At 40.2% G+C, this 25,915-nt stretch overlaps 1 protein-coding gene across 2 annotated transcripts in view; it reads right to left on the bottom strand.

Annotated features, from left to right (window-relative positions):
• rasgrp3 (RAS guanyl releasing protein 3 (calcium and DAG-regulated)) overlaps positions 1-25,915 on the bottom strand; it is a 188,186-nt gene that overhangs the window by 83,767 nt on the left and 78,504 nt on the right. For both annotated transcript variants that reach the window (XM_039738329.1, XM_039738328.1), the window contains exon 2: positions 2,213-2,385. In XM_039738329.1, coding sequence (XP_039594263.1) covers positions 2,213-2,282 — 70 coding nt within the window. In that variant the 5' untranslated portion in view covers positions 2,283-2,385. The remainder of the gene's footprint in view (positions 1-2,212; positions 2,386-25,915) is intronic.

Genomic DNA, 25,915 nt, shown 5'->3' with positions numbered 1-25,915 from the left:
AATGTCTGACATCTTATATTCCATATCGTAACCTTAGATCTTCAAATGAGTGTCTCCTTAGAATTCCAAAAGCTAAACTTAAAAGAAGTGGTGAGGCGGGCGGCCTTCTGCTGCTATGCACCTAAAATCTGGAATAGCCTGCCAATAGGAATTCGCCAGGCTGATACAGTAGAGCACTTTAAAACACTGCTGAAAACACATTACTTTAACATGGCCTTCTCATAACTTCATTTTAATCGTAATTTAACTTAATCCTGATACTCTATATGTTCAGTCTCCTCAAAATAACTATTCATGGTGGCTCTAAAATCGGTACTGACCCCTACTCTCTTTTCTGTTTCTTTTTCCTTTTGCCTGCGCCACCTCCACCTACTCAAAGCTTCATGATGCTCCAACAATGATGGACGGATTAAAAGGCAGAAGTCTACGTGACCATCATCATCATCAAGCCCTTCCATGAGAATCCTAAATCCAAAGAGGACTGTTTCATTTATGTTAGGTAGAATGCCCAGAGGGGACTGGGTGGTCTCATGGTCTGGAATCCCTACAGATTTTATTTTTTCTCCAGCCGTCTGGAGTTTTTGTTTTTCTGTCCCCTGGCCATTGAACCTTACTCTTATTCGATGTTAATTAATGTTGATTTATTTTGTTTTATAATTGTGTCTTTCATTTTTCTATTCTTTAATATGTAAAGCACTTTGAGCTACTGTTTGTATGAAAATGTGCTATAGAAATAAATGTTGTTGTTGGTGTTGGTCCGCTGTGTTTTATCAAGTCCAAAGTCAGCACAGCCGTCTCCCGGGACATTTTAGAGCACTTCATGCTTCCCTCTGCTGACGAGATTTATGGAGATGCTGATTTAATTTTCCAACAGGACTTGGCACCTGCCCACACTGCCAAAAGTACCAACACCTGGTTTAATGACCACGGTATCACTGTCCTTGATTGGCCAGCAAACTCTCCTGACCTGAACCCCATAGAGAATTGACAAGAAGAAGATGAGAGACAGCAGAACCAACAATGCAGATGAGCTGAAGGCCGCGATCAAAGCATCCTGGGCTTCCATAACACCTCAGCAGTGCCACAGGCTGATCACCTCCATGCCACGCCGCATTGATGCAGTAATTCAGGCAAAAGGAGCCCCGACCAAGTATTGAGTGCCTACACGGACATACTTTTCAGTAGGCCAACATTTCTGTATTAAAGTCTTTCTTTTTTTATTGGTCTTAGTAATATTCTAATTTTCTGAGATACTGAATTTTGAGTTTTTATTACCTGTAGGCCATAATCAGCAAAATGAAAGGAAATAAACACTTGAAATACATCACTCTGTGTGTAATGAATCAATATAATATATGAGTTTCACTTTTTGAATTGAATTACTGAAATAAATTAACTTTTCAACGATATTCTAATTTATTGAGATGCACCTGTACGTACACAATGCATACAAGTGTGCTATATTTAGGTAGAATGACCAACAATATGTGTAAATAGTCATGATAGTTAGTGTTAGTTGACTGTTTTTATATTTATGGTATTAAACTCAAGAGATTGTATACACAGATACTGTAAGTCTCCACAAACTGTATTACACAGTACAATGTGTATTTTTGCTTAAATACAATTGTGTAATATTAACTAATCATAAAGTTCATTTTTTTAAAAGTATTTTTAGACTACAGAAGGTACAAAATACTTTGTTTGCAGGCAGGTATTTGTACTGATGTATTTATTTCTTACAATCATTAAAAAATCTCATTCTAGAAGCAATCTAATTTAGCCAGTTTTGCCTATCCGAGTCAATCCAGAGGGCCGTTTCCTGAACAAACACATTAAGGAAAGTGTGCATGAGAAACCAGTGATCAATACAGGACAAGGACAATGCATATTACAGTCACCGAGGACTGTTTACTGAAAAACGCGTTACAAAGATGTGCTTGTGAAACAAGTTTATGACAATGTATTTTACTTTAAACCTTGGTTTTAATTTTATTCAACTGAAACCAAAATACCTTTTGAGGTGACACTTTTCTGTGTTAAGGAACTTATTAGATGATGGCAGCACACACAGTAAATAAATCTCCGGTGATTCTCTTAGTATAGAAGGCAAATGTAACATAAAGTAAGACCGGTATTCCAACGGGTGAAAGAGATACCAAAAACACTTTTAGTTATTTGAGTTACCTTACTGCAGTGTGCCCTTACTTACCAAAGCCGTCAATGCAAGCTTTCAGTAGCTGATCCAGTGTGGCAGCTTTCCCCAGTACTGATGAGCCCATGTTCTCAGAAAATGCCTGTCAGAATTGAATGGTCATGTTCTTCAAGCAGAAGAACATCTCTGCCAGTGCTGACAAATCCGTAGAAGTGGTCAGATCCACATTACTAAGGAAAAATGACACAAATTTTGCTGTACATTAATATTTTTTTAAATTCTGACAGTGATTAGCCTATATAGAATAAGACTGGAGCTGGGCAAAAGAGTAGTTGCAGAGGACCTCCTCATCACGTGAAACCTCTATACATGGGGAAAAACAAGTGCAATGGCCGGAAGTGTTCCTGCCTTAGAGTATATGGACCCCAGTTGGACTTCTGTGCAAAGTTTTTGCATTACCAGTTTTACATAGGATTACAGATTGGCAACTCTAAATGTTATCAGTATGAGTTTGGCCCCAACTGAACTAGAATCTTTCTTCTGATCTTCTAGTGAAAAATGTGAATGAATCAAAGTGAGCACATTGAAATTTGCTATTCAGTAAAGGTTTGAAAACCGAGACAATATAAATTAAATATACATTTTTTCAGTTGACATTTTTGTAACAGAATCTGATTCAATGAAGATAAACTGGCTTTTCCAGTTGTTGGCTAATTCTGATTACCCTTTAGGCACATTATCTATACATCCATCCATCCATTATCCAACCCGCTATATTCTAACTACAGGGTCACGGGGGTCTGTTGGAGCCAATCCCAGCCAACACAGGGCACAAAGCAGGAAACAAACCCCGGGCAGGATGCCAGCCCACTGCAGGGCACATACACACACACACACACACACCAAGCACACACTAGGAACAATTTTAGAATCGCCAATGCACCTAACCTGCATGTCTTTGAACTGTGGGAAGAAACTGGAGCACCCGGAGGAAACCCACGCATTACCTATACAGTCAATCTTAAAAAATATATTTAAAATAATTTAGCAATAGTGTCTGATGAACAAGAGTCCTCATAGTTACTGACTTTGTGGAGTTTACACCTTGTCCTTGTGTCCGTGTGTTGTTTCCTCTAGGTACTTCAGGTGACTAGGGGACAGGCTGGCTATGGCTATACACTACATAGCTCACAGTACAACGTTGATTCGTAGGATTTTGAGTTTTTCCTCCAGCTCAATGTTAGACGAGTGACGTCACCAGTGTGTACTCTTTTCTGGCAATTTGTGCAAAAATGCCGGCATCATTTTGTTCTTTTTTTCAGCACACACATGAAAGAGTACTTTTTGCTGTTTGTTTTCCCTTTATAGACCAAGTGACTATTTGTGTGAAATCTTTTTCTTGCTTATCTCTCTATTATATAAAAAAAAATCCTGGGATGAGACAAGACATTTTATCCTGCGGCGAGGCGTGACTTTTTCAGGGAGATACTTTCGAGTCCTGCGAGATGAGACTTTGTGCCAAGAGATTTACCCACGGCCGAGGCCGTAAATAAAAGACAAAGAGTAGATGACAAAGTAGAACGTCATAAACAATTCAAAAATGACGGCGTGATACACATGCAGAGCAGGTTAGAGATAATGAAAGTACTAAAATTCGAAAGTCTCAAAAAATGATAGTAATGATTGCATTAGCTCAAATAAATGGAAATTATTATTCGTTGAAATAACGTAACAGCGAAAAGAGATCAAATGTATTGTTCAGATCTAAACTTTAAGTCGGTGACTTGTAGATCGTCTAATTCGTGTTGACTTCAGGGAAAAGTAGTGTTTCTTCCCAATGAAGAGGCGAATCTGCGAGAATTAAAAGATTTGTTGTTTGGTGAAAGTGAAATCCACATACGTGAGCGGCAGAGACATGAAGTGACTGGTGCGTAGTGCAGGCCGGGGTGTTGGAGAGCGAAGCGAGTAGGGGGCAGAGCCTCTAGTTAATGTAAAGAAAATAATTCAGTGTTAGGCTCTTCTTATGGAAATCCCAGACCCAAACTGTGTAGTATTCAGCATTCGAAAACATGAAGACAACAGAAATTACAAAACAGTTTCGGAAAAGTCCAGCTGTTTAATGAAATGGCCATACAGTAATCCCTCGCTATATCGCGCTGCGACTTTCGCGGTTTCACTCTATCGCGGATTTTAAATGTAAGCACATCTAAATATATATATCACAGATTTTTCGCTGGTTCGCGGATTTCTGCAGACAGTGGGTCTTTTAATTTATGCTACACGCTTCCTCAGTTTGTTTGCCCTGTTGATTTCATACAAGGGACGCTATTGGCGGATGGCTTAGAAGCTACCCAATCAGAGCATGTATTACATATTAACTAAAACTCCTCAATGCTATAAGATATGCATCCCGCGCGGAGCTTGTTGTTTGCTTGTCTCTGCCTCTCTCTCACCCTCTCTGACATTCTCTGCGCCTGACGGAGGGGCTGTGAGCAGAGGTGCTGTTTGCTTAAAAGATACTGACGCTCCTCTAAAAAAATGCCGCTTTATTGTGGTGCTCAGCATATTTAAAAGCACAAAAGCCCACTTATTGATTTTTTGATTGTTGCTTTAATCTCGCTCTCTCTCTCTGACTTTCTCTGCGCCTGACGGAGGAGATGTGAGCAGAGGGGCAGTTTGCACAGAGGCTGTTTGCTTAGAAGATACTAACGCTCCTTCAAAAAATGCCGCGGCAAACTTAAAAGCACAAGTATTGATTTTTTGATTGTTTGCTTTTCTTTGCGAGCTCTCTCTCTCTCTATCTCTCCCTCTGAAATTCTCTGCTCCTGAAGAGAAGAAGATCTATTTGCATTCTTTTAATTGTGAGAAAGAACTGTCATCTCTGTCTTGTCATGGAGCACAGTTTAAACTTTTGACTAAAGGGTGTTACTTCATGTCTAGAGGGCTCTAATAATGTTAACAGTGTGGGAGAGTTTATAAGGGCTTAAAATATATAAAAATAACTACACAAACATATGGTTTCTACTTTGCAGATTTTGTCTATCGCGGGGGGTTCTGGAACGCAACCCCCGCGATCGAGGAGGGATTACTGTATATGTTCTCGACATCTGAACAGTTTTATTTCAGGGGGCACTACTCTTGGGCATAATAGGCAAATAATTCAGAGGTAATTGTAATTTGCTTTTTAATGCTCAGATCGCAATTAATTCAATATATTGTTTGGATTTAAACTTTAAGTCGGAGACTTCTTGTGTTGCCATTTGGGAAAAGTAGTGTTTCTTCCCAATGAAGAGGTGTATCCGTGAGAATTAAAAGATTTGTTGTTTGGTGAAAGTGAAATCTACATATGCGAGTGGTAGAGACGTGAAGTGGCTTGTGCATAGCGCAGGCTGGGGGATTGGGGACCGAAGTGAGCAGGGGGTGAAGCCCACTATTAGTATCGGATAAAAATCCTGCAAGAGAACAATATCGTTTCCATACCATATATTAGCAGCTCAGTACAGTTTTTTCTTGGATTAGTTGTCTATGTAAAAATTTCAGAATTACTCCCATACATTAGTAAGATCATCATCCACTTTAGAACATTTGAGCGTTTAAAGAATATGTGGCTTTATCAGAGATAATGGATCAAGTTAATGCAAGAAAGGAAAAATATTACATGGGCCCTCAGGGAAATGTAATTTTTTCATCACTTTTAATGTCTCATACAAAAAAATGATACCTGTACACGTGATGTGCCATTGCAAAGGCTGTGGATATTATAGCCTCTCCTCAAGTTTGTTCAAAAGGAAGCTGCTTTTTTTTTTAGTGGTACTGAATAGTAGATTCTCTTCCTTGCTATTTTGGGTTGGCATGATGAATAAATAAGAATTTCCCTCTGGCCTTTTGACACAAACAAGTGCTGTATATCTTGAATCTATTTTTAAGTTCAGACGCCTAAACATCTATAAACTTTTGTTTTCATTTCTACTTGGTTTACACTATACAGCAGTTGTTGACAATTCGTCCATTCTATTCTGGACAACAGCAGGGGAGTGGGAGTATTGCCAACTTTTGTAAACTGCATTTTTGACACTGCTTTTCTTTTGTACTGATAAGGAGTCTTCAATGCGCTGGCTAAGCGACCAACAATCCTAGCCAGAGATTCAATCTGAAGCTCCCTTGTCTAACACCCTGGTATTCTACACTGTAGTAATTAAGCAGGCGCTTAGGCTTTGTATTTGAATACATCATGATGGTGGCTGTGGTGGTGGGGGGGACTGAGGGTATAATTCATGGAAGTGCTCAATTTCTTTTCCCTCCTAGGGTGCCTTTTTGAAGAGTTTTTTTTGTTTTTGTAGGTATGGTGTCCTTTATAACAATCAACCTTTTAAAAAAAAAAAAAGTCGCCCCCTAATTTTCTAGCTCTGTCACATTTCAACACGTTGCGTAATGATGGTGTATTCACATGTTATTGCACCTAATGGACATACGGTTGGGGAATTTCATATGAACGCCCTACAAGGCGGTAGCGACAGTGCAACCTGAATGGGCCAAGCTGGGATGTGTAACATTGACCTCTCACCTCTTTCAAAAACAGCCAGGTTGGTCATAAGTTACCTGTGGCGGTTAAAGTGCATTTAGGGTGGCCTGATACATGCTTAATTTGTTTCATTTGTGTTTTACTTTCACAGAACACCCCAGGATATAGTATATCTTTAATTTGTCTTTTGGGCAGCATGGTGGCGCAGTGGTGGCACTGCTGTCTCGCAGTTAGGAGACCCGTGTTTGCTTTCTGGGTCCTCCCTGCGTGGAGTTCGCATGTTCTCCTTGTGTCTGTGTGGGTTTCCTCCCACAGTCTAAAGACATGCAGGTTAGGTGGATTGGCGATCCTAAATTGTCCTTGGTGTGTGGGTGTGTGTGTGCCTGTTATAATATGAAATTTAATGTCACTGTCTCTATGCCCACTGCTATGGATCCATTCATACAGGCAGACCAGGTATGGTACACAGGGACTAGGCTGCATTTAGAAACCATTAGCCTAGCAGTTTGGAGAATGGGACAAACTGCAGTGTGAGCATTGTGCTATTCTTGTTCGAGGTGGGGTTTGTGTTTACTGTCCTCGTTTGGAGACCAGAGAGGGGCATTGTACTATTCCTGAGATGAAACTGAATCCTTACTTTCCTTGTTTGGTGACTAGAGAGGGCCCTGCACTTGGAGAAGACAGTATAAAAACATGGAACAAGCAGTCAAACCCTTTGAAGCTGTCGGGCAGAAGATTATGTCCTCCGTCCGGAAAACCCTTTCAGCGTGGTGACGAAAGATGGCAGACTGTGTAGATCACGACCCACCTTGATAAAGTCTGTCATAAGCTTCCCATCTGTAACTGCGTAAAAACCGTCAGTAAAGTAAGCTAAAGTATATCTCTGTCTCTCATGTGATGTCTGTACCGCCGTAATCACGATGGGAGAGATATCGCCTTTTCCGTCATATTTCTACATTTTTCGGTTACTTAACATGCCGCAATGTCAAACGAACACATTTCCGGAGAGCTAATGCCTACTAAGGAAACGGTGCCCTGCAGTGGGCTGGCGTCCTGCCCAGGGTTTGTTGCTACCTTGTGCCCTGTACTGGCTGGGATTGGCTCCAGCAGACCCCCGTGACCCTGTGTTAGGACACAGTGGGTAGGAAAATGACTGACTGACTGTTACTGCAACAAGAATACAGAGTCATGGTTGGAAACTTGTTGTTGAGCAAATTACCAAGTAGTGTAGCTGGGAGATGAACATTAGGGACCGTCAAATCTTGACTGGATGTTTTAGAAAATGTAGTTAAATAAGATTAGTGAGCTTGTTCGACTGAATTGCCTGTTCTTATCGTGACCCTTGTGTTAGGATATAGCGGGTTGGACGATGACTGACTGACTGACTGACTAATTTGTCTTTTTGTAGAACAAGTAGAAAAATAAAAATTACTTTGGGTTTCTTCCAAAACCTTGACCTGAAATTCGCATAAACACAACAAAGTGGGAAAATGAAATGTCGGCAAATGATAACTTGGGAAAAAAAGCAATAGCATGTGAATGCAGCATTAGCTCACACCGCCTCACTTTTTGTTTTTTATTTTCCCTGGTACTTTTTGCAATAATTTATAGCTCCCAGGAATTTCTGTTTTAAATGGTAGACCATTCAAGGACTCGCTCATTTACACACCGACACTCTCACAGAAGGGACAATTTAGAATTGCTAGTTAACCTGACCAGCACATCTTTTAAGGACGTGGGCCCAGAAAATGAATATACGTTAAAACAATCACGAACATGTAACACCCCACTCTTTCTCATTTTAGATAACCCTATAGCGTAGACCAGAACCCATTATGAAATAATTCCTCTTTTATATTATAATCTCAAAAGATAACAAAAGAGAAGCACAAGCCAAACATTGGATATTGGAAGAGATCTCCCGATAAAGGTTTGTGCTGTTCCTGTTAAGGAAAATGATCTTTCCTATCTTTAAATAAAATAACACATTGGTTGCAGTTATGTTATAGAGGTTGGGTTAAGATTCTTACCATTAAGGAAGACAAGTTATCACATGTGGTAATAATTAGACCAAGACATCATAAAGGTTTGCGGCAGCCACCCGTATATTGTTTTCCCAGCTTCAAAAGTTTGAGTTTTAAGCACACGATGTGCATAGAAGAGAGTCCAAAACAGAACTGATTGTTATAGACAAAAATGGAGGCTTTAAAGGCCCATACAGGAAGTGACGTGAGCAAAAGGGAAGTGACGTCATCTGGTTCGGAAGTGATGTCAGCAAAGGGGTCGACACCGGAAGTGATGTCTGAGGCACCGGAACCTTGCAGGATTTCCCGTAAAAGGTCTGTAGGGAACTGAGAAAGATAGTCGGAGCTCTTCGCCGCCCCGTGGTCAGATGTTTTATTACCATTACTGAGGCCCTTTAGCTGCCTCCTACTTACACGTGTGTCACACACAGTATCACAGTACTATTAGAAGAGGAGAAACAATTATGACTCCACCACTTTTTGACAAATAAGCACTTATCCCCAAAATTACCTTAGTGTGGACGATTCCCAAAGCATGTGACCTAAACATGCCGGTGATGATATAATTTACAGTTAGAATTCAGTTGCTGATAGATTTGTACATGATTCTAACCTTGAAAGATGTTTGTTATGCACAATTTAAGCTGTATTGTGTTTTACACAAATTGTTGAATACTGTTTTTGGAGGTGGTGAGTGATGGGCTCAGAAGTAATTTGTAAATGTGTTGATGATAATAAACAGCCTTGACTTGTTCCACATTCTGGTATGGTATGGCCAAAACATGTATTGTTTATATGAACAGAGGATTTTGGGCCAAAATACTTATCTGATCCATGAACATATACTGTATTATGTCCAAATCCAGATTTGTTTAATGCAGCAGAAGGATTTCCCCATTCACGTCTATTAAAGGCTTCTTTCTGCAAAGAGATATAGCCGGACTGCTAGAAGGTCAGATACTGTAGGTCTGTACAGTACAATATATTAAACAGTGTTGACACTTTGACAGTAGTTGTCTGTCTTTAATAAATACAGTTTGATTCTGTGATACTATAGAACAGGGGTCCTCAATCACAATCCTGGAAGGCCGCAGTGGCTGCAGGTTTTTGCTCCAACCCAGTTGCTTAATATGAAGCTCTTATTGCTCAAGTAACACTTCTGCTTCATTTTAGTTGTCTCGCTCGTTAAGATTTTGAACCCTTATTGCTTCTTTTAGTCTTAAACGCTGTATTCTTGGTTTTTAATTTCTTCTAATTAGCAATAACATGCAAATGACAAAGCAGACCAGCATTTCTCCATTTCGCTTGTTACCATTTACACCCCTGTGTGCATTTATTATGCCGTATTGGGTTTAATTACATACTTGGAAGGACAGTGAAGAGAAAAAAAGTGAAGGACTGAGAATTACTCGTCCATTTTAGCCTTCAAATCATTTGGATAATATCCTTAGAAAGGGGAAGAAAATCTAGGATATGAGAATGACCTGCCATAGCAGAGTTAAAGTGCCAACAAGCCATGAAATTAAGTTATTGGCAAGAATTGCTTTCTAATTAAGCAACCGAAAACAAAAACCTGCAGCCACTGTGGCCCTCCAGGACTGGGATTGAGGACCCCTGCTGTAGAAGAAAAGCACTTTCTCGACCTTGGTTAAAACTTTTACCAGAATCTTAATAATGTCATTCAATAAGCAGACTGGTCTGTAGGATACTATATATACTCCTTAGGGTTTGTACTCATCTTCAGAAAGACAGTAATTTAAAGCATTGTGTATTGTTTTTGGTAAAAATATATATCTTCTCTAGCTTTCTTAATCATGCCTAGTGTAAAAGAGATGAAGAGGCGTATCCGTGAGAAATAAAAGATTTGTTGTTTGGTGAAAGCGAAATCCACATACGCAAGTGGCAGAGACGCGAAGTGCCTGGCGCATAGAGCAGACCGGGGGGTTGGCGAGCGAAGCCCCTAGTTAATGTAAAGAAAATAATATATATTCAGTGTTTGTCTCTTCTCATGGAAATCCCAGCCCCAAACTGTGTAGTATTCAGCATTCGAAAACATGAAGACAACAAATATTACAAAAACAGTTTCGGAGAAGCCCAGCTGTATAATGAAATGGCCATATTTGTTCTCGACATCTGAACAGTTTGATTTCAGGTGGCACTACTCTTGGGCATAATAGGCAAATAATTCAGAGGTAGCTGTAATTTGTATTAATTGTGATCCGAGCATTAAAAATCAAAGTGCTGCTGCCAGTGTTCCAGTTTAGATCCTGAGTAATAAACACGTCATCCTGGACTGACTTAACTCTTCTAGCTTCCTGTACATGATCCCATTATATTCAGACGTCTGTCTTGAGCTCTTTCTCTTACAGCATCACAGTCTGTGGACTCATTCAAACAGACCTTTTTGCTCTCGTTCGTTTTACCTGGGCCATTTTACCTATTATTTGATTCTTCTGTAATGACTCTGTTGATCCTGTTTCAACCATATTATCATTTCATCATCTTCGCTTTACTACTTTGTTCATTTTCGCTTTTGTGCGTTAACGTTTGTTTAATGTAAAATTTGTATGTGTTGAAAGTGTTTTGTATTTTAAAATTTGATTCCTTTATAATGCCTTGTGATGATGTTAGAAATGAAGAGCAATTCTATATGATAACAGATTTTAATAGAGATCTTATTTTTAAAAAATGAAATGATATTCATACATCAAACAATTAAGGGATTATGCCATTTTCTAACTTGTAGGTAGCAATCTAGTGTTTGGCTATGAGTCTTGAACTAATAATAAGTGTCTTTTGAAGCAAAGTTTTTCAGATGATTTCTTCTTTTGGTCAGTAATCCGCAAAAAAAAAACACCCTCTGGTGCACCTGCTTGAGAAAAGCAGAAAATGAGAAGCAACATCTTCAAATTTGTTTAAATTTAATTTGGGCATGAGAAATATACAACAGTTAATTGACTTTTAGGAAATTTTTTATTCGTAACACGTTAAGCAGCTAATTTGTTAGTAATCTATACTAATAAAAGGCAAAGCCCTCATTCACTCACTCACTCACTCACTCACTCACTCACTCACTCACTCACTAATTCTCCAACTTCCCGTGTAGGTAGAAGGCTGAAATTTGGCAGGCTCATTCCTTACAGCTTACTTACAAAAGTTGGGCAGGTTTCATTTCGAAATTCTACGCCTAATGGTCATAACTGGAAGGTATTTTTCTCCATTAACTGTAATGGAGTTGAGCTGGAATGATGTGGGGGGGCGGGGTTTCGTGTGACATCATCACGCCTCTCACGTAATCACGTGAACTGACTGTCAACGCAGTGCGTAGAAAACCAGGAAGACCTCCAAAAAGCGCTTAAGAAAACATGCATTATATAATTGAGAAGGCAGCGAAACAATAAGAAGCGAGCAAGTGACATATACAACCATATTCATGACTGCTGCTACCTCGTAAAGAAAGCAAGGTGTAAACCTAAACTTTAAATTAAGTTCATAGACAGGTTACCGCTGGCGTTTCACATGCCCACAGGTAATGCGGGATACAAGTTTAATGAGAGGACGCAGGATATAAACGAGAGTTTTGATCACTTTGTAACTAAGTTAAAATTGTAGGTGAAGGGGTGTGCTTATGCAAATTCCGAGAGACTGTGTTTGTGGGGGATTGACAGTTAAGGCGGGGGGAGTCACGTCATCATCTCCCCTCCCATTCATCTCATTTGGCTCTGAGCTGAGCTCTGCAGCTAACGTCGTCTTCGCAACCGCAGACTGCCACAGAATACTCACAGAAAAATCCACAAGTTAATACACACGCTGTCTCTATAGAGTTTCTCCACACTGAATCCTCCAGGCACTACTTACAAAAGGTCACATTGACAATCGTGTTACGTTATTTTTAAAATCTTTCCTTTTCTTAGCACAAGCACAGCTGAGAAGCTTCGATGCATGTGCTCCATAACGCTAAAAATAATGCATTTAATCACACTTTGCATTACAAGCAAAGGGAGCTTTTGTCAATGCATGATTTCCTGGTACACCGATTACTTTGATCAGCGCATCCCGATTCATTTTACCCTCGCACCACCTTAGTTTGAGAAGAAGTATGAAAAATATGAGGTTAACACAGAAAAACAGATCACCAATTCAAGCTTTATGAATAATCGATTCGCCATCAATAATTGTTTTGGTAAAGCCATCCTCCTTCCATTTTATAATTTTTCCGCCACTAGCCGTGATTAAATGAACGGTAAATAAAGTAAGAGCAAAGCGAGGGTGATAGGCAGGCATATATATGACAGCAACACTCATGACAATGTCAATCATGTTACATTATTATTAAAATGTTTCCTTTTCTTTTTCATTACTTCTTTAACACACTACTTTTCCGCTGAGGCGCGGGTATTTTGCTATATATATAATATATGAATGACCTCCAAAGAGCGCTGAGACTTTTGATATCATGAACGTGTCTGCAAAAACTGGGGTCTTCTGCCCTGCAAAAGTCGAGCAGCCAGCGCTCATAGCTGTGCCGCCTTTGAGACGCTGACTGCGCTTCTGCCTTAAGTCAAAGTGAGCACTTTTAATTTTTTTCATCCTCCCCCTGCGCTATAGCCCAGACAAGTGCAAACACGGGACCCCTTTTCTACACCACGGCAAAATAATATTAAGGTGATTCACACTTTCTTTTGCACGTATACGATTATGAGGTCCTCACCCGGATTATGAAGACACGCACACGAGTAGAGGACTGACAGTGCCATCACAGCCGATTAATGGCGAGGACGTCTCACCAGTCTACACAAGACCCACGCGACTGTCCTCAAAAGGCGATCATAACGCCAGCGAACACATCTCTCTATACTATATAAAAGAAAAGGCAACTTTCCTTTCTTTACACCTTTTTTCCTTTTATCCCAAACCAAAGCCTTTCTCGCTTAACACTGCAGAGGACACAAAACTAATTTTCTTTAAATGCCGGTAAGGCACATTACCAGAGGCACAAATTTGAACGCGTTCACATAGAAAATGTCATTTCTATACCACAGCGTCGTGTAGCGCTTTCAAAAGGGATCTACTACCGAGAGATGATCCATATACATTTTAGCTGCTGTTAGTTACTTACCTGTTGTGTTACACAGTCTTTAAAATGTAGTTTACCCAACCACTCCAGTAGTGCTCAATGTACCTGTACTTCTTAAAACGTTAATGTTTTCTGTTTAATAACTTATAGACTATATTTCATTATTTCTCCCTTGCACTCAGTGACCAAAGCTATACACACACATATATAAAAGCTATACACACAAGTATATGTATATGTATATATATATGTATGTATGTGTGTATATATATATATATATATATATATATATATACACACACATACATACACACATATATATAATTTGTGTGTGTGTATGTATGTATGTGTGTGTATATATGATGTAGATAGGTATTGAGAAAGAAAAAACTTAAACCCTTAATTTGTATTCCTTTATGAAGAAGGGCTGACCTCTGCTACTATCAGAAGACCCCTGAAGAATGTAAGATCTTTATGGACTATAAGAATGTTTAAATTGATTCTAAGTGGTGCAAATACAGGGGTGTATTCCTTAGGAATGCAAATGGCTGTTTATTTCATGTTTTAGGACATTCCAGTATGACATAAATTAAGATTTATGTATAACCTCAGAATGAACTGCTAGGGTTTTTTTTTCTTTTCTAGGATATAAAAGAGAGAACGTTTTACTTTAGGTATTCTGCTAAAACCCAAATCAGTCGACTGAGTTGGAAAGAGGCAGTCTCACATTCTCTCTACTCACCAAGAATTAAGAATAAAGAAATTATTTTTACTTTAATTGGGTTTAAGTTCTTCCGTTGTTTCCGACTTCAGCGCTCACAGTTTTGGCGCCCAACGTGGGGCAGAGATGGCCAAGTGACTCCTTGAGCAGGATCGTCCAGAGGACCGGTAAAAGGACCGACACCGGCCGGGTCGGGAGGACCAGATCCGGAAAAAGTTAGGACTGGCCTGCCTCGGGCGACTCCTGCATGGGGAATCCTTGACCTCCTCTGATTCTTCCTGAAAGTCGAGTAAACTGGGAACTTCCAGGCGGGAGGAAAAATTCTTGGTGAGTAGACCGAGGGAGTCCGACCGGGGAAAAGAAACCAGGCAGTGAGTGGACCGGAATGTATAGATAAGCTCTCGGAAATAAAACAGTGTAAAGATTATGAATGTTAAGGACATGAGTTAGTACACTCCCTAGGAAATGAAGAAGTCTCTTAGAGGCTTAAAAGTAAAATAAAGGAAGGGAGTGGGAAGAATAGATAAATAACTGAACATTTCGTGATCGGGAAAAAGCACTGTTGGGAGGGCGGACTCTTTGCTCTAACGGTCTGGTTATATTCTGAACTCAACGGGTCACTCAGGAAATGATCACCTAAACAGCGGTAACCAGCGGCCTTCGGGAGAAACTGTCAGTCCGCTAATCAGGTTGATCGTCCCGGTGGACCAGGAAACAGGAGGGACCGGGAGTGAAGTGACAATTGAGGCTGGTTTAGCAAAAAGAGTGCGGAAAACTCACTGACCATGGGGAAAACTAATAGCAAACCGGTTACAACTCCTTTGGGAAACAGAAAGCATGAATCAACGTACTCATCTGTGACTGAATAAAGACTAATTGATTGAACTATTCCTGTCTTCCTCGGGTGTTACTTCCACTGTTTATTTGGCACCGAACAGTTTCCTTCGTTGGAGAACCCAGTGAAGGTGCGAATTGCAGACAGGAATAAGATCGGTGACCTCTGAGTACAATTGCTTTACCGTCCGGGAGAGGTACTGGGGCGTAACGATTAGAGCCCTCTTGGAATGAGACGGAGTCTTAAGGAGACTTATAATTAGAAGGGAGAGGTGGAAATTTAATAAAAAGGGAAAGTACCTCCCGGTCGGGAATTCGCTAAAGAAAGAGATGGAAAAAACAGGGTGTGAATGAGGAGCCTCTGTTCGGATTATTGTTTTCGGAAAACATACCAAGGAAAAAAAAAAGCGGCTCTCCAAGACACTACATAGAACAGAAAACAGGGTTAGATTAAAAAAAAAATTGTAAACGGTGGAATGAACAGAGCAGGGGCAGATGGCCAGTAGAAGGCTCTGGTGATATGAGTGAACTACAGGAAGTTAGGTAGATTGTATATAGAAAAGCACGAGGGTGCTCTAGTCGAGAAAATGGAAATGTTTTAATAGATGGGAATTGATAATTAAAGATAGAGCCCTGAAAGCGATGCAGAAGTGCAATGAGGGACTGCAAAGCCAAATTAAACTTATTGTAGAAAGAGAAAAGTTGTCCTGATAATGCAAGAACTGTCCCAAAAGTCCGGATGAAAGAAGGAAGAATAAGTAAATATAATATAAATAAAAAGAAGAAGAGATTATACCTTGATTTAGCGTCAGCATGCGTGTCCACTCCCTTTGAGGACAATAGTCCATCACCACCCCTTGGGCAGCTTGAGGAATTAATGAGGGAGAGGAAGAAGATGGTCCCGATGATTTTTAAAAAATGAACAGTTTCAGCCAGAGAGGATGAAGACGCGGGGAAAAGGGATGCTTAATATGACCCGATTCTGACCCTCAGGGTCAAAAACATGAATTTGAAAGGATGGAATTTCAAGCACCATTAATACAAGTGCCCTTTCCGCAATATAATGTACAACAGCCTGACTCAGATTAAAACTGTCCCACCTTCATGGTGCAAAGAAACTGGGACCTGCAAGAATTAAAAGAGGTGGTGCAGGAATTGCTGAACCAGTTCATGACAATGAAGAAACAATTAGATGACATATATAAGCCAAATACTGCAGAATGGATTCAGGTCCTTAGAAGGAAAGCTCATTTCAGGCTGAAATGATGTGAGAGTGCAATGGACAGAGTCTCTGGGACGACAGCGGGTTGATAGTGGCCAGTTCAGTGTTCAGTGGACAGTTACGAGCACAAATAAAAGCAAAATATATCAGCCCTCTAATGCCCAGTGAACTTTGACAAGACTTGATGGTCCGCCTGTGCCTTTGCATTTCAGTTACAAATAAGAGTGAAGGTTGCATCAGAACAGCACACCGCCCTTGCACTGACCACCACCATTACATGCTTGTATGCTGCCTTGATTGTTCATGTTTGACTCAAAACAGCAAAAATCTCTGCTGTCCTGGGTTCCTCTTGGATTACAGTATTCAAAATCATTTTACTGTATTGCATGATTTTTGGACTGTATTATGATGAAGTCTGACTTGGACTTTTCAGCTGCTGTTTTCAGAAAAAGAGACTATTTGCCTAACGAACTGTTATATCTCAGCAAAACTGGCTGGAGCAGTATTTCTCTTTTACAACAATGCTTTTCTTTTGGAGTGGTTTTACCACATATCCTCATTGCTAAATCCTCTCGTTTTCAGTGGCATAATGTGAGACAATTGGTAATAGCATGTCCAGAAGGGGAGGATTGGGAGTATGTGGGACCTAACATTTAGTTCACCTAGATAGATCTGTTAAGAAAATAGCAGTAGAACTAGTTGTACCTGTAACCCGATCCGTTCTGTCATTTATCTTTCACTTCTCCACCTAAACCCATGCTGTTTACCCTTAAAATTTTTTAGTTAGATTTGCTCCACTCATCTCTCTGGGTACAAGGGAAATAATATTTTGTCTGAATAGCTCATGCTGAACCCTTGGTCATTTTCCCAAAGTCATCCTTCCGTTTACATTGTGCACAATATCTTATTTCGTTTGAGGCTGGGACTGGTATTACAATTGTTTATGCTGATTTAGTTAAGCGGGTGCCATTATTCTGATCCAATATTCTCCTATTCTTCCAGTTAGAAAGCATATGATTCATGACGATTCATTCAGGACCTCCAGAGTCAATGCTGCTATACACCCTAGGACTCCTATAGTCTCAAACCTTCCACTATTCTCTGTACTGTCCCGGCCACTGCTATGTGGTTTTCTGTTACTGATCTTGTGAATGCTTTCTTTTCAATTACTGTACACCCTGAGTCTCAGTTCTGGTTCGCATTCACTTTTAAAGGGAAGCATTGGACCTGAGCTGTGATGCCGCAGGGATATACAGAGGCTCTGTGTGCGCGTGTGAGTGTGTGTGCGTGTGTGTGTGTGTGTGTGCGTGTGTGTGTATGGACAAGAACTAGAAAAGATAAAAAGTTGAAAGGTTATTGGCCAAAGGGGGGTGGTGTCTGGTGTAATATGTAGATGAGTTGCTTTTATGTTCTGAGGCTCAGGAATAATGCGAAGAAGACACAAAGGCTTTGTTGGTCTTTCTAGCGGAAATCGGGCACAAAGTGTTCCGGAAAAAGTTGCAACGGGTTGAAAGAAAATGAAATACCTGAGTCATGATTTGACTTCAGGGAATGTGCACAGTCTGCAAGACGGCAAGTTCTGTCTGTTCTTGGAATGTTATGATATTGATATTGCCGGCAATGGGTTAAGAAAAGATTTTTTTTGCTGAAAAGCACAGCCACTCCAAGAATTAGCGACCTTTCTAATTTGGTTTTGACTGATAAAATTTCATGAATGGAGCAGGCTGAGAAGGCTTTAACTGATATAACTAAATTTTGATGTCTGCGCTGCGTTAAGAGTTCTGGACTACTGTAGTCTCGTCTTTTCACTCTGTTTGTGGACGAGAAAGGGGGATGTATGACTGCAGTATTAACTCAATAACAAGGAAATAGACAATGACCGGTCACATACTATTCTAAAAAAAATAAAATAAATAATTAACAAATAAAACTGGATCCAGTGGCCGCTACAATCCCGGCCTGTTTAAAAGCAGCTGCTGCAATAACAGAGGCCATATTAGCATGCTCAGATGTTGTTCTCATGAGTTTATTAACTGTTAAGGTACCACATGCTGTACATTCCATCTTAGTACAGATAAAACATCTCATTTGACAGGTGCGCTTGCGATAGTGAAGTGTGAAGCTCACAAGGGGAAAACGAATCCAGTGAGTAGGGAAAATGCGCAAGCAGACATGTGGGCAAAGAAAGCCACCCAGGATCCTACTTCACCACTAACTTCTTTATTTCTATTACAGAAGGAGGAACAAGAGTCACACAAGGATGGAGTATAGAATTATCTCTACAAACTGTAGCAACGGAAAAGGAGATAAACACGTTGCAGAAAGAGGGATCAGATAAAGCTCTGAAAGGAATTTAGATCCATCCATTAACTAAACATCCTTTTTCCCAAAAGCTTTCTTTCTAGGAATTGCAAAGGCTGCGCATGGTTTGGCCCACCCTTCCAGAAGATGCAATGATGGCACAGGTGCAACAATACTGTCACGCCCGGGGTTTTTCTAACTTTGCTGATCAGTTCTGTAAGAGGTCTACATTATGGCGAAGATTTAATGTAGGAAAAGGCTTGCAGGTTTGCGTAGTGTCTTACAGAGAGTGCATGAACAAGTGAGGGAAACATGGTGAACTACCTCACTACTGTAAGGGCAATACACTATTAAAATGTGCTCTGTACCCTGTCAAATGTCACTATTGAAAGATGCTCAACTCTAAATCCAGCTACCTTACTTCCCACTGAGGGAGAGGGGGAACCAAATAACTGCCAGGAGAGATAACAAAGGTCCTAAACCTAGTCCGGACCTCCAGGAAACTCTACTAGAAACAGGAGAAATTCTTTATGAGGATGGCTGTTCCTTGGGATTGGACGACAGAACACTCTCCACCAGTTATGCAGTGGTCAAGGAAGACCACTTACTTGAAGCAAACTGAATTTCTTCTAGTTTAAGTGCACAAGCAGCTGAGCTAATAGCTCTCACTCGAGCTTGCCAGTTGTCTGAAAGAAAAGTCATAACCATTTACACAGATTCCAGATCTGCCTTTGGAGACTTCCATGATCATGGGGCATTATGGAAATTAAGGGGATTCAAAACCAGTACTGGTAAGCCCATACAACACCAGAAATTAGTGGAATCCCTTCTTAAAGCTATAACAGAACCATCAAAACTGGGAATACTTAAATGGCAAGCCCATTACTGGGAAACAAAACCCAGTCAGCCAAGGAAATGAACTGGCTGACCATTTGCTAAACAGGCCGCCTGTAATAACACACCAGTCTTTATTCCAACAGAAAGATGACAAAGACTCTGATAATCAAATTATTTCTTTACAGAGCGCTACCACTGACATAGAAAGGATAAAGTGGTCCCAAGAAGGATCCCTCTCTGCTGGGGTCTGGACCCATAAGCAAACTAACAAACCTTTCCTCCCAAAGCTTCTTTTCCAGGAATGGCAAATTCTCACACGGCCTGGATCATGCAGGAAAGACACTATGACTCAGGATGTCGAGCGCATTGGGAAACCACAGGGTTTCTACATATGCTGAACAATTCTGCTGACGATGTGCACTATGCCAAAGGCTTTAATGTAGGTAAAGGTACTCAGGTAAGCCCCGTCACTTCTAACCCAATGGGTCCCTTTGAACACCTCCAAATGGATTTCATTGAGTTAACACCGTCTAAAGGCTACCGTTATTGCTTGGTAATTGTCGATGTGTTCTCCGATGGGTGGAAGTTTTCTCTCTAAGCATGCAGATGCAAAAACTGTGGCTAAAGCTTTAATAAAAGAAATCATTCCAAGATGGGAATATCACAGAAACTGCATACCGATAACGGAAACCACTTTGTGAATTCTGTAATAAATGAGCTGACTACTTGGCTCTAGATAAATGTGCATCATTACTGCAAATACCATCCTCAAATGGAGGTATTGTAGAAAGGTGCAATGGTACCCTAAAATCAAAATTGGAAAAAATCTGTGAGCAGACAAACTTAACCTGGCCAGATGCTCTATCCCTGGCCTTGATGGGGTTGAGAGGAAGGACACATCGGCAGTTGGGACTGTCGCCATTTAAAATTGTAACTGGATGCCCCATGCCTGTTGGCATGGTTATCGGAAATGTTACTCTGCATACTGTGGACAATGATCTTCTCTCTAGTCTTGCAGGTCTCCGAGCCTCCCTGAAGGAAGTCCACGAACAAGTTAACAAGGCTTGGCGGACCGGTCCCCCGCCAATGGAGTTCAAGATCCCCCTTGGAACCTGGATACTGGTCAGAGACACCCGAAGGAAACATTGGCATCAACCTCGCTGGAGGGGACCATTCCAGGTGCTATTATCTACACCTCACGCTGTTAAAGTCGAAGGACTTCCTGCCTGGATCCACATCTCACATTGCAAAGAATGGCATTCTTAGTTCTATTATTAATAACTTCTTTTGTCCCCTTGAACATGGGACAGCGAACTTATGGGGACCTTCCCACACTAACTTTCCAAGTAGGGAAGACTACCTCACTCCAGATTGACTTTTGTACTGTTGCTCCTTGTGGAACCGCAGCCATGAACAATGGACTAAGGCTGAAAAATATGTGTGTGTGACTACTGACTCCACTCATTATGGTAGTAAAAATGGCAGTGGGTATTTGCCAATACAGGTACCTATGACTGGGGTTATCAGCCCTGGAAGGCTCAGCAACATGATCTCAAGACAAAGTTCTCTATCATTAAGGGACATACTAGCAGAACATGTTTACATGATAATTGTAACCCATTAATTATCACTTTAAAGGATCCGTCACCTTATGATGGAGGTATTTACATATTAGGGGCAGATGTCTCTGGGAAAGATCCTCTTGGGAAATTCGTTATTCGAGTCACAGCACGAACACCCGATTCTGTCACCCCTACCTCTTTAACCTTCCCTACCACTGTCCTTCCTGATGGCTCAGTATCTCGTGCACTTGCTGATCTTACTGCCCTTTCTGTAGAACTTGCAGAAAATTCTGGTATCTCCAATCCCCTTGATGAACTATTTGAACGGTGGTTCGGAATTTGGGCCGGATGGTGTAAAACTATTTTCACCACTGTCCTCATTTCCCTTGCAATCATGGTTATTTGTGGTTGCTGCCTCATCCCCTGTATTCGTGGCCTTCTTCAGAGGCTTATTGACACCTCTCTCACAAAAGCCTATTTTCTTTATGCTGACAGTTCCCAAAACCCTGATTACAACCCTTTGCTTTCGGAACTTTCTCCCTCTTCTGAATATGATGATATTATTCCCGATGATTGGGTCTGATCATTCACATGTGCACATATTTATGTGCAAAAGGGGGGAACTGAGAAAGAAAAAACTTAAACCCTTAATTTGTATTCCTTTATGAAGAAGGGCTGACCTCTGCTACTATCAGAAGACCCCTGAAGAATGTAAGATCTTTATGGACTATAAGAATGTTTAAATTGATTCTAAGTGGGTACAAATACAGGGGTGTATTCCTTAGGAATGCAAATGGCTGTTTATTTCATGTTTTAGGACATTCCAGTATGACATAAATTAAGATTTATGTATAACCTCAGAATGAACTGCTAGGGATTTTTTTTTCTTTTCTAGGATATAAAAGAGAGAACGTTTTACTTTAGGTATTCTGCTAAAACCCAAATCAGTCGACTGAGTTGGAAAGAGGCAGTCTCACATTCTCTCTACTCACCAAGAATTAAGAATAAAGAAATTATTTTTACTTTAATTGGGTTTGAGTTCTTCCGTTGTTTCCGACTTCAGCGCTCACAGTATGTATATATATATGTGTGTGTATATGTAGATATGTACTGTATATAGATATGTAGATATGAAGATATGTATGTGTATATATATGTGTATATATATATATGTATGTATGTATGTATATGTGTGTGTATGTATGTATGTATGTGTGTGTGTGTGTGTATATATATGACAGCAGCAATCCAAGCTGTGAGAAAACAGTAAAAAGGAGGCGTGTCAGACGTCGTGGTACATTTTCTGATGCAGCTACCGAAAATAGCTTTGTGACGCTGCCGCCAAATACACAAAACAATTACTTTGACAATCATGTTATATTATTTTTAAAATGTTTCCTTTTCTTTTTCATAACTTCTTTAACACACTACTTCTCCGCTGCCAAGCTGGTGTATATATATATATATATATATATAGATAGATAGATAGAGATAGAGATATATATATAGATAGATACGAGAACAATATATATATATATACAGTATATATATATATATACGTATATATATATAGATAGATAGATAGATAGATAGATATGAGAACAACACTCATATCAATGACAAAACAATTACATTAACAATCATGTTACGTTATTTTTAAAATTTTTCCTTTTCTTTTTCGTACCTTCTTTAACACACTTCTCACAAGCTGGTATTCTGCTAGTGAAATATAAAATTAACCATTAAGTTACACCTGCTTTATGCAAAAAGGTGTGTGTATATACAGAGTATGTGTGTGTATGTATGTATGTGTATTTATGTATGTGCATTTTGTAGCAGAAAACTCTGCATTTCGCACTCATTTTTAAAATACAAAGTGTAATTTTATTTCTCAACATTTTCATAGTTCATTTAAAAGTCCATGACCTGAAGAATTTTGCAGTACTATGCTATAATAAGAATCACCAAGCTTACAGAGTTACTGAACCTTGCAGTCCCATTACCCAAATATTGCAGCTGTATATCAGTTTGTGGTAAAATACTGTGAAGCTCAGTCACGTGTTATTCTCTTGTGTGTATTTAATAGAAATGTTCACCTTATCTTAACTGGAAACTGGGTTACCTCTTTGTTACGGGTGGTGGTTAAAGGGGAACTAAACATAAAATGAGAACGACAGGTACTCTGTTTGTTAAGGAAACACATGTCCTTTGTTTTAAATATATATTAGCTAGAAAAAAAATATTAAACCTAGCTGAATTTCTTCCAACTTTATTAGGCTAAGAAGTGATTGGGTGACACAATGGTTCAGAGTTTTGCTGACTCACAAGCCCAGGTGGCACTTAGACTTCTTTCTTGGCATGCTCATCATCTGTATGCATTTAGCACATTCTCTCTTTGTCTCTGTTGCTTTTCCAATACATTAAGTTTTGTGACTGTAATTTGACTTGGTGTAAGTGAGTATGTGTGTATGCTTCAAGTGTGCTCTGTGATGAACTGGTGACTTATCCAGTGTCGATTCCTACTTTGCTATTGACACTACTGAGAAAAGCTCTGATTCCCTGTGATCCTGTATGATGATGATGATCATAATCATATATATATATATATTTATTAAGCACTTTTCTACACCCACAGCACAATAAGGCACAGCAAAAAACAAAATAAAAGTATTAAAACTAAGTAGTAAATGACAAAATATAAAAAATGTAACATACAGTAAACTATTAATGGGAATCAGGATGATAATACCAAACAAAATATCTCTCTATTATAATAAAAAAATCTTGGGAGACGAGACTTTTTATCCTGCAACGAGATGGGATTTTCTCAGAGAGACACTTTCACGTCCCGCAAGACGAGACTTTGTGCCAAGAGATTTAACCACACCCTGGGCCGGAAATAAAAGACAAATAGTAAATGAAAAAGTAGAACTTTGTAAAGAATTCAAAAAAGTTGGCGTGATACACATGCAGAGCAGGTTAGAGATCATGGAAGTACGAAAATTCAAAAGTATCAAAAAAATAAAAGTAAAGATCACATTAGCGCAAAAAAATGGAAATTATTACTCGGTGAAATAATGGAACAGCAAAAAGAGATTGAGTATATTGTATATTGGATTTAAACTTTAGGTTGGAGACTTGTAGATTGTCTAATCCGTATTGCCATCAGGGAAAGTAGTGTTTCTTCCCAATGAAGAGGCGTATCTGTGAGAATTAAAAGATTGGTTGTTTGGTGAAAGTGAAATCCCGCAAGAGAAAATTTCGAGCCCCACAAGACAAGACTTTATGCAAAGAGATTTGGAAAAGTCCTGCACAAATCTAAAACATTTACAGTAGATGTGTATATATACTGCTCAAAAGAATTAAAGGAACACTTTTTAATCAGAGTATAGCATCAAGTCAATGAAACTTCTGGGATATTGATTTGGTCAGTTAAGTAGCACAGGGGGTTGTTAATCAGTTTCAGCTGCTGTGGTGTTAATGAAATTAACAACAGGTGCACTAGAGGGGCAACAATGAGATGACCCCCAAAACAGGAATGGTTTAACAGGTGGAGGCCACTGACATTTTTCCGTCCTGATCTTTTCTGACTGTTTTTTCACTAGTTTTGCATTTCGCTACAGTCAGTGTAACTACTGGTAGCATGAGGTGATACCTGGACCCTACAGAGGTTGCACAGGAAATCCAACTTCTCCAGGATGGCACATCAATACGTGTCATTGCCAGAAGGTTTGCAGTGTCTCCCAGCACTGTCTCAAGGGCATGGAGGAGATTCCAGGAGACAGGCAGTTAGTCTAGGAGAGCTGGACAGGACCATAGAAGGTCCATAACTCATCAGCAGGACTGGTATCTGCTCCTTTGGACAAGGACAAACAGGATGAGCACTGCCAGAGCTCTACAAAATGACCTCCAGCAGGCCACTGGTGTGAATGTCTCTGACCAAACAATCAGAAACAGACTTTTGAGGGTGGTCTGAGGGCCCAACGTCCTCTAGTGGGCCCTGTGCTCACAACCCAGCGCAGTGGAGCTCGATCGGCATTTACCATAGAATACCAGAATTGTCAGGTCCACCAATGGCACCCTGTGTTTTTCACAGATGAGAGCAGGTTCAGCCTGAGCACATGTGACAGACGTTGAAGGGTCTGCAGAAGCCATGGAGAATGTTATGCTGTCTGTAACATCATTCGGCATGACCAGTTTGGTGGTGCGTCAGTGATGGTCTGGGGAGGCATATCCATGGAGGGATGCACAGACTTCTACAAGCTAGACAAAGACACCTTGACTGCCATTAGGTATCAGGATGAAATCCTTGGACCCATTGTCAGACCCTACGCTGGTGCAGTAGGTCCTGGTTTCCTCCTAATGCACGACAATGCCCGGCCTCATGTGGCAAGAGTATGCAGGCAGTACCTGGAGGATGAAGGAATTGAAACAATTGAATGGCCTTCACGATCCCCTGACTTAAACCCAATAGAACATCTGTGGGACATTATTTTCGGCCCATTAGGCGCCGCCAGGTTGCTCCTCAGACTGTACAACAGCTCAGGGATGCCCTCATACAGATCTGGGAGGAAATGCCACAAGACACCATCCGTCGTCTCATTAGGAGCATGCCCCGACGTTGTCAAGCATGCATACAAGCTCGTGGGGCCACACAAGA

This window comes from Polypterus senegalus, chromosome 16 (assembly GCF_016835505.1).
Source record: "Polypterus senegalus isolate Bchr_013 chromosome 16, ASM1683550v1, whole genome shotgun sequence".
Taxonomy (NCBI): Eukaryota; Metazoa; Chordata; class Cladistia; order Polypteriformes; family Polypteridae; genus Polypterus; species Polypterus senegalus.
The sequence above is the reverse complement of the archived record's forward strand: the minus strand, read 5'-3'. Positions and strand labels throughout refer to the sequence as shown.